The sequence below is a fragment of the Marmota flaviventris genome, chromosome 2 (genome assembly GCF_047511675.1).
Source record: "Marmota flaviventris isolate mMarFla1 chromosome 2, mMarFla1.hap1, whole genome shotgun sequence".
Classification (NCBI taxonomy): Eukaryota; Metazoa; Chordata; class Mammalia; order Rodentia; family Sciuridae; genus Marmota; species Marmota flaviventris.
Genome location: NC_092499.1, coordinates 90,729,215 through 90,741,745, shown reverse-complemented (window position 1 = coordinate 90,741,745; position 12,531 = coordinate 90,729,215). Strand labels below are relative to the sequence as shown.

At 48.0% G+C, this 12,531-nt stretch overlaps 1 protein-coding gene across 1 annotated transcript in view; it reads left to right on the top strand.

The window, feature by feature from the left end:
- The window catches only part of Pla2g4e (phospholipase A2 group IVE), a 34,571-nt gene that overhangs the window by 19,018 nt on the left and 3,022 nt on the right, over positions 1-12,531 (top strand). The window contains exons 10-16 of the mRNA XM_071607318.1: positions 277-314; positions 2,709-2,844; positions 4,149-4,285; positions 6,965-7,187; positions 9,794-9,908; positions 10,683-10,820; positions 11,959-12,066. Coding sequence (XP_071463419.1) covers positions 277-314; positions 2,709-2,844; positions 4,149-4,285; positions 6,965-7,187; positions 9,794-9,908; positions 10,683-10,820; positions 11,959-12,066 — 895 coding nt within the window. The remainder of the gene's footprint in view (positions 1-276; positions 315-2,708; positions 2,845-4,148; positions 4,286-6,964; positions 7,188-9,793; positions 9,909-10,682; positions 10,821-11,958; positions 12,067-12,531) is intronic.

Genomic DNA, 12,531 nt, shown 5'->3' with positions numbered 1-12,531 from the left:
GAGTCTTATGGAGTGTTGATAAGCTACAGTGGGAGCCAGAGAATGTGTGAAGTTGGTGGGGAGGATCATGTCCAAAAGAGGGGAGTGGGGACAGAATGCACATACACATGAATGCACATACACACTGTGTGTACCTGTGTATATGTGCATTCATGTCACATGCATGCAGGCTGAGTCAAACCAAGGGATGGGCAATGTGAGGCTCCTTCTCTTTGGCCGGGATCACTGGGCTCCGCATCATCTTCCCTGACAAGCTTTTCATCTTTTGCTCCTCAGGGCGAGAACTGTGAATTACACATGAAGTCCACACCTTGGTAGAGTACCCTCTTTCTGTTCTTCCCTCTAACTTATTCATAATAGTAGGTATAGGATGCTATTTCATTTGCATTTCCCTGAAAGCTAATAATATTGAACATCTTTTATGGGTTTATTATCTCTTCTTTGGAGACCCATCTATTCTAATCTTTTATCCACTTTTTAGGGGGACTATTTGTCTTGTTATTGTTAAGTTGTGAAAGTTCTTTGAATATTCTGTGGGTTATCTTTTCACATTCTTTTTTTCTTTTGTGGTAATGAAGATTGAACCCAGGGCTTTGTATATGCTAGGTAAGCACTCTACTACTATATCCCTATATAGTATATGAGCTATATCCCTAGCCACCACCCTCCCCGCCCGCCCCCCCCCAATATCTTTTAATTTTTATTTTGAGAAGGAGTCTCACTGAGTTGCCAAGGATAACCTTGAACTTGTAATCCTCCTGTCTCAGCCTCCTGAGTAGCTGGGATTACAGGCATACACCATCATGCCTAACTCTTTTCACAATCTTGATGATGTCTTTGAAAAACAATGTTGTTAATTTTTTTAAGCATAGATTTTTTAAAACCTTTATTTTATTTATTATTTTTTATGTGGTACTGAGGATCAAACCCAGTGCCTCATGCATGCTAGGCAAGCACCTCTGAGCCACAACCCCAGCCCAATGTTGTGAATTTTGATGAAGTCATTTATTTTCTCTTTTGTTTCTTGTGTCTTTGATGTCATATATAAGAATTGTTACCTAATCAAGGTCACAAGGATTTACTTCTGTTTTCTTTTAAGACTTTTAAGACTTTCATAGTTTTAGTTCTCATATCTAGGTCTATGCTCTATTTTTAGTTAATTTTTGAATATAGAGTAAGGGAGTCCAATTCCATTCTTTTGTATGCAAGTATCCAGTTGTCCCAGCACCATTTGTTGAAAATATTATCTTTCCCCCACTGAATTGCCTTGTCAACCTTGTTGAAAATCAAGTGACCAGCTGGTCACAGTAGTTCATGCCTATAATCCCAGCTACTCAGGAGGTTGAAACAAAAGTGTCACAAGTTCAAGGCCAGGCTGGGCAACTTAGCAAGATCCTGTCTCAAAAATAAAAATAAAAGGGGGCTAGGGGTATAGCTCAGCAGTAGAGCACTTACCTAGTGTAAGCAAAGCCCTGATTTTAAACCCTAGCACTGCAAGAAAATAAAAATTAAAAAAGCAACTTACCATAATTTTTATCTATAGTTTGATTAGCTATTTGTTCTTGCACAGGTTATTTGACCTCCCTAAGTTTTCTTCACCTGTAAATCTGACCACTTTGTGTATCCCATGAAGTAGGACATGTGAAGTATTCTGTAATCTATCTGCTGAGTGGGATGCTAGAAAATATCAACCAATGTTATTGTTGCTATTATCATCATTAGATTATCAGTATTCCTTGTGAGCCCAGTGAAAGAGTTATTTTCTTGAAGCTGTGTCTGCAGGCCTATGCTAGGAGATGTGATCAGAGAGTTCTCAAGCCCTGGCTTCAAGGAGATGTGGCTTTGTTAGAGAAAGAACCTTATTTGTTCTGGATTGTAAACTGCCAAAGTCCATTCACCTTGAGTCCCTGGGACATTAGTCCTCAGGGGGTGAAGGTGGGCAAAGGGAGGATGCTTCTGGTGAGGGTGAAGGCCTAGAAGTTAGACTGTTTGAGCCTCTGAGAGCCTGATGGGCCCTTTCCAGCAGGGAGCTTAAGTTGAGCTTGGACAGGTCAGGTTGGGTCTTGGATGCCAGAACAAGGGCCTGGACTTGTTCTGGGCAGGGATGTCACTGACACAGAGGGCAAGCGTTGAGCATGTCATGGCAGCTCCTCCCCACCTGCCTGGAGGACCTGTGGGAAAGACCTGCTGAGGTCAGGGATGTGAAGAGTTTTTGTCAGCTACACAAAGGCACAGGAAATGTCAGTGAGCAGGAAAGGCTTAGTGAAGAATGTGAGCTCTGTAGGAAGAGGGAGCTTGTTTATGGAGCTCAGACTCCACACTAGAGAGCCTTGTCCAGGGGTATTTGCCAAAAGGATCTCAGGGCCCCCTGTCACCCATGTATGGTCTTGGACTATAGAAGGCACCTGAAAGAAGCCTTTCTGAACTTTCCAGACCCTGCTGATGAGGCAGAGCGTTCAGAGTTCCTAATACAAGTACCAACATTTATCTTTTGTCAAGTATCAGCTCAAAGCATGCCAGCGTTACATTTGTTAGCTCATTAAATGCTAAAGGCAGTGCTGGGAGTTAAGGCCCATTTTATAGGTTGTGGGGGCAAGATCACAAAAGTGGCAGATGACAGGCTGGGCTTCAAGCCTGAGTCCACTGACCCTAAAGTCCCTTGAAGATAAGGCTACAGGCCCACTCAGCCAGGATCCTCTCTCCCTCAGCCCTGACACACTGGATGTGCGGCTGGGCTTCAGCCTGTGCCAGGAAGAGTTGGAGTTTCTGCAAAAGCGGAAGGTGGTTGTGGCCAAGGCACTGAAGCAGGTGCTGCAGCTAGAGGAGGACCTGCTGGAGGACGAGGTGGGTAAGCAGAGGCTGCTGGCCTGGGCTCAGGGCCACTCCAGGCTAAGCCGGTCCTTCCAACCTCATATCCCACCAGCCATCTCAGCTCTTCCCTGCTCCAGGATGGCTAAGACACTGCTTTCCCTTCACCATTGTCCTCGTGGCTGAGGTCTGGTGCCCAGGGAGTGCATGCTGGATGTTCGCCAGTTGTGTGTTCACTTGGGGAGGGGAGGGCAGACTAGAGAGAGAAGGAAAGGGCTCCAGCGGCTCTGCTCCTCCCATGCACTGGATCCTGAGGTGGCAGAAGTGTGCCTTACTAACTCAACCACAAAATGACTTCCTTGCCCCAGCCAGAAAACATTTAAAGCTCCACCACCTTATGCATGCCATATCCCCCACCCAAAAGGCCGTGGGTGCTTGTCCTTCAGTTCTCTCTCTTCTCAAATGTGCACACGTAGACACCTCCCAGAAATAATAGCTGTAGCAATCTGGAAACAAGCAATATTACTCCCAGGGCCAGTCGCTTCCTTCCATGGAGGCAGACAGCAGTGCCTTTGTCAGAGTCCTCTGTCACCTCCCCTGTGTGGTCTGGGGCTCACACTGTCCTGGGCAGCTGGTTAGTACTCCAAAATGCCTGACTTCTGAGTCTGACCATGGTGTACATGGAGACCACATGGGGCCCAGGGAGGGCTTGTGTTTGGGCTTCAGGTGACTGAAGGGTTTTTTAGTCCCCACCCAAATGAAAACAGAGATTGGGTTCAGAGCCCCTTCTTCATCCCACCCTTAGGGAAAACACACCAAAGGCATCTCAAAGCCAGGTCAAACCACAAGTGGCCACCCTGCTGCTTCTGACATTAGAAATGTATTATTCTTGCTCTTATAGACACTGTATAGACTGAACATGTGCCATGTACCAAGCCAGGGCCTGCTGCCCTAAGATCATATCCACCTTCCAAAGATCTCAATTTGTCACCATTAAGGAATCATATCACCACCCTGGACCCCAGTTTTATCATCTGTTAACTGAAGGCTGGATTAAGAGTGCTAAGACCTCTTCTAGACGCGGCTTTCTACGATTTAGGTTTCAGAGCCTTTACTGGCATCACTGGGTTTGGAACTAAGTTCTAATTCTAGACCTACTGCGTGGCCCACCTGGGAAAGGCAGTTTTCAGGCTTCTCACTGCTGTCCCAGCCCTGCTCTGGCTTTCTGCCCCCAGACCCCTCCTCCACCATTCTTTCAAGCTGCCATCTGTCATTCCAACTCCTCTCCCACCAGCTTTGTCCCTGGAGCCCTCCCTAGCTGTCTGCCTCTATGCCCCCAGGTACCAGTGATAGCCATCATGGCCACTGGGGGTGGAGCCAGATCCATGACCTCCATGTATGGCCACCTGCTGGGACTGCAGAAGTTGAACCTCCTGAACTGTGCCAGTTACATCACCGGCCTGTCTGGGGCCACCTGGTAAGATGCTGGGAGCCACTGTCTAGTGGACCCCAGAGCAAGCAGCAAACAGGCTGGCCTGGGATTTCTGGTGAAGTTCTACCCAGTCCCAACCCAAGTAAAAGTGACTCAAGACACCAGGGACTCTCTGCCTCCTGCAGTTGTGTGACTTTGGGCATGCAGATTAACTCCTCAGAGGCTCAATTTCTGTATCTGTAAAGTGGGGATAACAATAGCACTCACCTCATGGCTGTGACGAGAGGCTCTCCCAGTACTAAGTACACAGAGCCACTGTACATGTTGGCCATTACTGGCAGTTCTATTTTCTGGGGGCTGTGGCAGGAGCCCAGGAACATAGGAACCAAGGATGAGTTAATCCCTGGTACCACTCTTTTCCTGATGGGAGACTGTGCCAAGTCTCCTAGGGTGAGTGGAGATGGCCCCGCTGCTATGGCTTCCTACCCTCCAGGCCCTCTCAGCCCACCCCAGTCCGTTCCTCTGCCCTGCTTAGAGGGCAGGACAGGGCCCTGCCACAGACTCCCACCTCCCCATCTCTGCTGGAGAGTAAGGTGACTGAGCACTGGGCTCCCCAGTAGGAGGCAGGTCAGGCTGACTAACTTAGACACACTGTGCCTGGGGCATACAGAACTGTCAGGAACCCACAACAATATGTTGTTATTATTATTTTTTTAATAAGAAGGAAAATATGAGCTTCTAGGTTAAATAAAATGTTTTAGTAAATAACATTAATATATTTGTCTTTAAACAACACAGCCATAACATTTGCTTTTTAAATATTTTTTTATAGTGGGCCCACCAAAGTCATTGTGTGGCCCTGGCTCAGGATGGCCCTGGTTCAGGGGACTGTGACTACCCAAGGCTTCTCCGCCAGGGCTGCATCTTATTTTGTGGGTGACCGGGGAACTTGGGAACCCACGAGATCCCATTCTGTGCCTTTTATCCTGGAGGAGCTCCAGGTAACTCTCATGTGAGCAAGTGGATGTGAACTGGCCCTAAAAAAAAAATCAAGGACTCTCCTGGCATTGGATCCTCTCATCAGGGGCTCAAGGCTTCAACCCAGTTGGAATAAGAAGCATAGCTAATAGTTATCGATATTGGCTTATGTTCCAAGCACAGTGGTCCCTCAGTATCCCAGAAGGATTGGTTCCAGGACCCATCTCTCTAGAATTCCTCTACAGATTCCAGGAGGAACTGATGTTCAATTCCCTTATATAAAATGGCATAGTATTTGCATATAAACTACACAATCCTCTCTGTATTTTAAAAACAATCTCTAGATTGTTTATAAAGTACTTATCAGTATAAATAGTTGTTATCTTATTTAGGGAATAATGACAATGGGGGGAAAGTCCATATAGGTTCAGTACAGAGGCATTTTCCCCCAAATATTTTTGATCCACAGTTTGTTAAGTCTGCAGATGAGGAACCTATGGATAAGGAGGACCAACCATAATTTTTCCAGCATTATTTTACAGCATAAGAAACAAAGCAATTTGCCTGAGGTCACTTGGCTAATAAATTGTAGACCTAGAATTTGAACCTCATCCAGGGCCCACATTCTTAATCCCCATGTTAAACAGCTGCTCCTGGCTAGTGAGCTAAAAAGATAACTTGCTTCCAGTAGGGTTAAGGGACACCTGTATGACCCTGGACTATTGTGGGACAGGCTGGTAATGGGGAAAACCTCAGACCCAGCCAGGGTGAGGGTGGGAGGGTGGAAAATGTCCTGATGTGGGGAAACATGAGAAATATTCTTTTAAAAATGACCATTGGCAATGGCTTTCAGAAGCTTTTTGAAAGTATAAAAGTAACAAAGCAAACTTTACAGAGAGCAGAGTGATTTTTATCATTCTGGCCAACGTGGCCAACTTCCACGCCCCCTGTAACAAGTTCTGTGAGGGAAGAGGACACAATTCACATATCCATGCAGCCACAGACAAGGTCCACCTCAAGCAGGAAAGTTCTCAGGTGCAGAATAAGCAGGGGCCCTTTCCTGTCCTGACATAGAAACACTGGATCAAGGCCAAGAGGGGCAGACAGGGCCAGACCCAGACTACATTAGTTTTGTTGCCCCCTAGGAACCACATATAGATTAAGAAGAAGGGGAACTACTTTAGCCAGAATCATCATTGTGGAAATGAATGCAGCAGGGCAGAAAGAACCTGGGATCTGGAATCGGCCAAACCTGCGTTCAAATGTTATTCCCAGCGCTTGCTTTGTGTCAGCCACTGTTCCAGTTTACACTGTTAGCTCATACAATCTTCCCAAGAACTCTATGAGCTGGATACAGCTATCACAATTCTCCCCATTCCACAACTAGGGGAACTGAGGTGGAAAGTGGTTAAGTAGCTTGTCTGAGATCACACAGCAAACGAATGGCAGAGCCTGGTTTTGAACCCAGGAAGATCTGGGTCCAAATCCTCATCTCAACCAATATGCTATACCCAGCACACAGTAGGCATGGGCAGATAGGAGTAACAGTGATTATGAGTAATGATTGTTACCCTCCCTCCCTCGCGCCCTCCATCCACCAGGCCCCGACTCACACCTTTCCTCCAGGCTCCTCTCCTGGCAGGTTTGGGATTCTCAGTGGCCTGCCCATTTCCCCTCCTGCCTGCATCCAGGGTTGATCAGACCAGGGCCAGGTCAACTCTCTCAGCCATTCCTGTCTCTCTCCAGGACAATGGCTACTTTGTACCGTGACCCTGAGTGGTCCTCCAAAAACCTGGAGCCTGCTGTCTTCGAAGCCCGGAGACATGCAGTCAAAGACAAGATGCCTTCCCTGTTCCCAGACCAGCTCTGCAGATTCCAGGAGGAACTCCGGCAGCGCAGCCAGGAAGGCTACAGGGTCACTTTTACAGACTTCTGGGGCCTGCTGATTGAGGCCTGTCTTGGGGACGAGGTAGGCATTCAGCTTTCACTATGCCCCACCCTGCCCTGGCTAATGTGCGGTTCTCTTTCTTCATCAGGGGGTCTGGACTTTCACCTCTGCTCTGGTTAGGTCAGACCTGAAGGTTTGTTCCTAGAACATAAGAACCACCAAGTGCTGAAAAGCATGATGGAAGGTGGTGGGATCATCATCTCACATCCCCTTTAGAGAATGATTGAGACCCTTGTGTTGGGAACAGGTCAGGTGCACCCTACATGGAAGCAATATGAACTTTGAAAGCCACACGAAGATACCTGTGGCAGAAAATGGGGAGGGAGCTGGGCAGGACTAGAGAGATGCCAACCATGATGGAAGTTTGACCCTAAGTGGAGGAGAGAGGGGGAAAGGTCAAATGGAAGCTTCCCAGACTACCAGGTGGTCTAGAAATGTACAGCAAATCCCATAGAAGACCTTTTAGTCAAAGTTGGCTGTGTGTGGTATCCTGTGTTTCTGAGAATGGGCCTGCCTCAATATCCCTACTGCATTTGGTCAGAGGAAGCATGGTCTCAGCACAGATTCTGCCTTGGCTTTCCGGGCACAGCAACTGGAGCCCTTCACCAATAACACTGTCAGCAGTTGGAAGTTTGCAGGTCTCATTTTCATAGTCACCACATAGGGAAGACCTAACCAGATTGCTTTCTGCTCTGGGATACAATGATCTGAGCAATACATGCTCAACAATAGAACCAGCTTGGGATGCAACTGCTGTAAGAATCATGTGAGAAATGGTAGAGCAGGCAGATCCCCAGGGGATGTTGTGATCCTGGCCTTCAGGGTGAGCTCCACTCATACTTGGACGCTTCATGCTGCACTGACCACAGGGAGGAACCACCTTTGGTCTGTTGATTGGACCTAAGGCAGAGCTTCCCACTTAACCTCTGTCCAGGACCTCAGCTCTTAATTCCACCTTAAATAAGAATTCAATTATTAATAAATCTGAATTTTCCAGAGGGAGGAGAAGCAGCAAATAATTTTATAATAGGTCCCCTCTGCTAGAAAATTAACTGAGGATGACTTGATTTAACCAACTGAGGATGACTTGACATTCATCCTCAATATTTATTCATTCCTTCATTCATTCTTTCAACTAAATCATTACCTCTTGCATGCCAGGAACTAGGTTGGCCCCTAGGGATTCAGAAAGGAATCAGACATGGCTTTCAACTCATGGCTTTTGATGGATCCCACCCTGGCTCCTTTGAAAACTCCTCATTTAACTTGACCTCCTGATGGAACAGGCAGGCAGAAACTAAGGGCATTGACTTTCAGATTCAGGCAAGTTGGGGTTGCATGTGACCCTGCTCTGCACCATTCCTTACAGAGGATTACATCACTAACTGATTAATATTTTAACACAGTATTTTAAGTTAATAACCTGTGAGATGAGGAGGAGAGCACCAAAGTTTTCAAGGCCAGAAATCTAAGCATTTTGAGGGATCAGTATAGAGAAAAGGCGTGGTCCTCCAGAAAGCAAGGCTAGAATCGCTGTTAGGGAGCCTCTGTTCTTCTACTCTGGCCAAGACAAGAGCCCCTTTCCCTCCAGCCCTTTTGACAATGAGAGTGGACTAGGACCTTCCAGGAGTCTGCAGGACAGTCAGCTCTGTGACACCCAGATCTATGTACCCAGTTGTGACAGGTACTCTGTTTTCCTTCAAAGGAGGCCCAAGAGTCATTGGGCCTCCCATGCATTTGCTATCCTAGGGATGGTCATGAAGCAGGCTGCTGCTTGGCTTGGGGTCAGAGCCTGGGCCTCTAGGACCTCAACTCTGCCTCGTCTGCACTGATTGATTCACTCTGGGAGATGCCGATGGCCAGGGCTGATCTGCAGGACTTGCCACTCTGATTAACACAGCAGAACACTCTGCGGACTTTAACACGCTTTGACCACCATGTAGTGCCCAGATTTCCAAGATTTCAGTTTAGGGGCAAAAATCAAAGAAAAGAAACTTTTTTTTATCCCAAATTTTATGAGGGAGCCCAACATGCCAAGCTGACTAAACAAAGACCCTGGAGGTTTTCATGTTCTAGGGAGGCAGAAGATAGTAGGAATGAAAAGGGACAGTGGTGGCCTCTCTCACCCTTGCTTCATTATGCTCTGGCCCCTGAGACTACAGGAGGACCCTGAGGCTCTGAGGGTCCTAAACTGCAGATTTGGCTCCTCCCCTGTCTGCAGTCTGGGCTGGTGGATAGCCCAAGGAGGTGAGATACATTCCCAGGTAGATTTGAGCCAAGTTTGAGCCAGTGATGTGTTGCAGGCCTGTAATCCCAGCAATTTGGGAGGCTGAGGCAGGAGGATCACAAGTTTGAGACCAGCCTCACAACTTAGAGAGACCCTAACTCAAAATAAAAAATAAAAAGATCAGGGATGTAGCTCAGTGGTAAAGCATGCCTGAATTCAATCCCCAGGACAAACAAACACACAAAACAAACAGGTTTGACTGGGGTCAGTTGCAGTTTACACAGCAGCCTGATGGACTTGGGATCCAGGAAAGGACTGCTGAGTGATTTCTCATCCAGGGGCAAGTGGGGTGGGGGTTGCATGTCTGCTGCTTCTCCTTAACTATTTCATTTCCCCATAGAGAAATGAATGCAAACTGTCAGAGCAGCGTGCTGCTTTGTGCCAGGGCCAGAATCCCCTGCCTATCTACCTCACCATCAATGTCAAGGATGATGTAAGCAACCAGGATTTCAGAGGTAACACTGGTGGCTAGTGATCTAGGAGAGGGTAACTTCTTGATTGGCAAAGGCACCCAGAACCCCCAAGGTCCACCCCCTAACCCCACACATGCTTTGCCAACCCACATCAAAAAATTGTGCCCACAGTTGAAGAAATCAACTTAGTTCCCCCATTCTGCCCTGCCCCTTGAGTGGGACTGGTGGGCAGAGTCCCTTAGCTTACTGGGTGCATTTGATGGGCCAGAGGAAAATATAAGTAAGGAGAAGGGAAGGAGTCCTAGACATTTCTTAAGCTTCCTAGAGGGAAGGGCCATGGAGACCTACTCTGCAGTAGGGTCACTTTGGGTCCTCTTTTATCTGTCTTTGAGCAACAATAGAGAGCCAGGTGTGGTGGTATCTGCCTTTATTCCCAGCTACTCTGGAGGCTGAAGCAGGAGGATCATAAAGTGAAGTCCAGTCTGGATAACTTAATTATAGACTGTCTCAAAACAAAATTTTTAAAAGGGCTAGGGATGTGGCTGAGTGGTAGAATGCTCCTGGGTTCAATCCCCATTACAGGAGTTGGGGGTCGGGGGAGCAAAAGAACCAGGCGAGCAGTTTGCAAAGCTTTGACTAGTCTGCATAGGCCGGTCGCGGGCGTCCCCGTGTGCTCCATAGGAGAACTGCAGCCTCCCAGTTGGAGGAACCCAAGGGCCGGGAAGCCAAGGCGGGTTGGCATGTGGGAGGGCTGGGCTGAGTGGGCGTGGCTCCGTGATCTGAAACTGACACTTTCCCCTGCCGCTTCCTGTGCAGAATGGTTCGAGTTCTCTCCCTACGAGGTGGGCCTGCAGAAGTACGGGGCCTTCATCCCCACGGAGCTCTTCGGCTCAGAGTTCTTTATGGGGCGGCTGATGAAGAGGATCCCTGAGTCGCGGATGTGCTACATGCTAGGTGACTCCTGGCTGGGGGACTCCGCTGAGCACGCACTCCTAGCTGGGCAGGCCCTGGTTTTGAACAGAGGAATGACAGAAAGGATCTTGCCCCAGATCTGGCCTGGGTAGTCCTTGGTTAGCCCTTGAGCACGTGGCCTTCCTGGCATTTGCTGACATTGCCTTATCCCAGGAGGGGTTTCTGAACCTACCCCCACACCAACCTCTCAGACTGCCTTGATCTCTCCGCAGCCCTTTAAGCCCAGAAGGACTGACGGCGGTCCAACTCAAGTCCCATCTCTTTTATGAAGCCCATCCCAAAGACCCCAGTCCACAGTGGCCTCTTCTTCCCCTAAATATCTATGTTATGGGTTATGTGGTTCAAAAACCTGTAGTTAAAACCCTTAGAACTGAACTCAGATATTTATTTATTGACTGTGTGAAGTGGGCTAAATTACCTAACCTCTCTGAACCTCAGTTTTCTTATCTGTGAATTGGTTTAAGAGTAAAACCTATCTAGCCAGGCATGGTGGCTGTTGCCTAGAATCTTAGCTACCTGGGAGGCTGAGGCAGGAAGCTTTCAAGGTAGAGGCCAGTCTCGGCAGCTTTTTGAAACCCAATTTCAAAATAAAATAAAAAGGGTCAGGATATAGCTTAGTGGTAGAGTGCTTGCCTAGCATTTGCAAGGCCCTGGGTTCAATCTTTAGTACTTAAAAAATAAAAAATAAAAATTCAAAGTAAAACCTACTTTGTAGAAGATCCCAATGGATCAATACATATGAGAAATTTAAAATAAGTTTTATTAATATTACATCTGTTAAATAATAAGAAATAGCATTACATATGTCAAGTGCTCATCATATCCTAAATGCTTTAGCTGTGTGAACTGATCCAAGAGGGGGACCTGGACTTGAAGCTGCACTTGTCACTGTCTAGCCCCTGCTGGGGATGTGCCCTGTACACCTTCCCAGATGCTACCTACACTGAAGGGAGGGAAAAGAGCTGAGGGCTGGCACCATCAGTCACCAGGGCAGAAGGAAATCAAAGTCTGTCCCACCCACTGAGCAGTCTGGCCCGAGGAGGAATCAAGGCCAAGGCAGAACCATCAGGTCTATGAGGACTCCTGGAGAGAGCTATTCACGGCTGCTCTGCTTCCCTAGGTTTGTGGAGCAGCATCTTCTCCCTGAACCTGCTCGATGCCTGGAATCTGTCCCACACCTCGGAGGAGTTTTTCCACAGGTGGACGAGGAAGAAGGTGCATGACATTGGTGGGTGACCCACTGGCTTCCCCTTATGATTAGGTGTGTGGGGGTGGGATATGGACCATGAATGGAGGACCCTGTGCTTGCCACATGTTCCCACATTGTATCTATGGCCCAGAGAAGGTAGCTGAGTTGGAATATCACCCTCCAGGCAGGGTGATTATAGGTGGCACCTCGACCAAGGCCCAGGAGGACACCTCCAGTGCCCAGGACAGCTGATGAGAGTAGGGATCTGTGCACAGTTAAAGGTCGCTCTTCTGGACTCTGTCCTCTCTGGTACCACCTTATTGAAGGCCCACCCTCCCCTCTCCACTACCTGTCCCTGTTCCATGCCACTCAGCTGGGTCCTTCTGGTTGTGGGGCCAGAGTCTTGAGAGCTGGGCAAGGAAGGTCACTTATAGTGACTCACCCCAGGCCCAGGTGGCACTACACCTGGGCAATCCTGGGACCCAAACTCTTGTGACCTGCCTT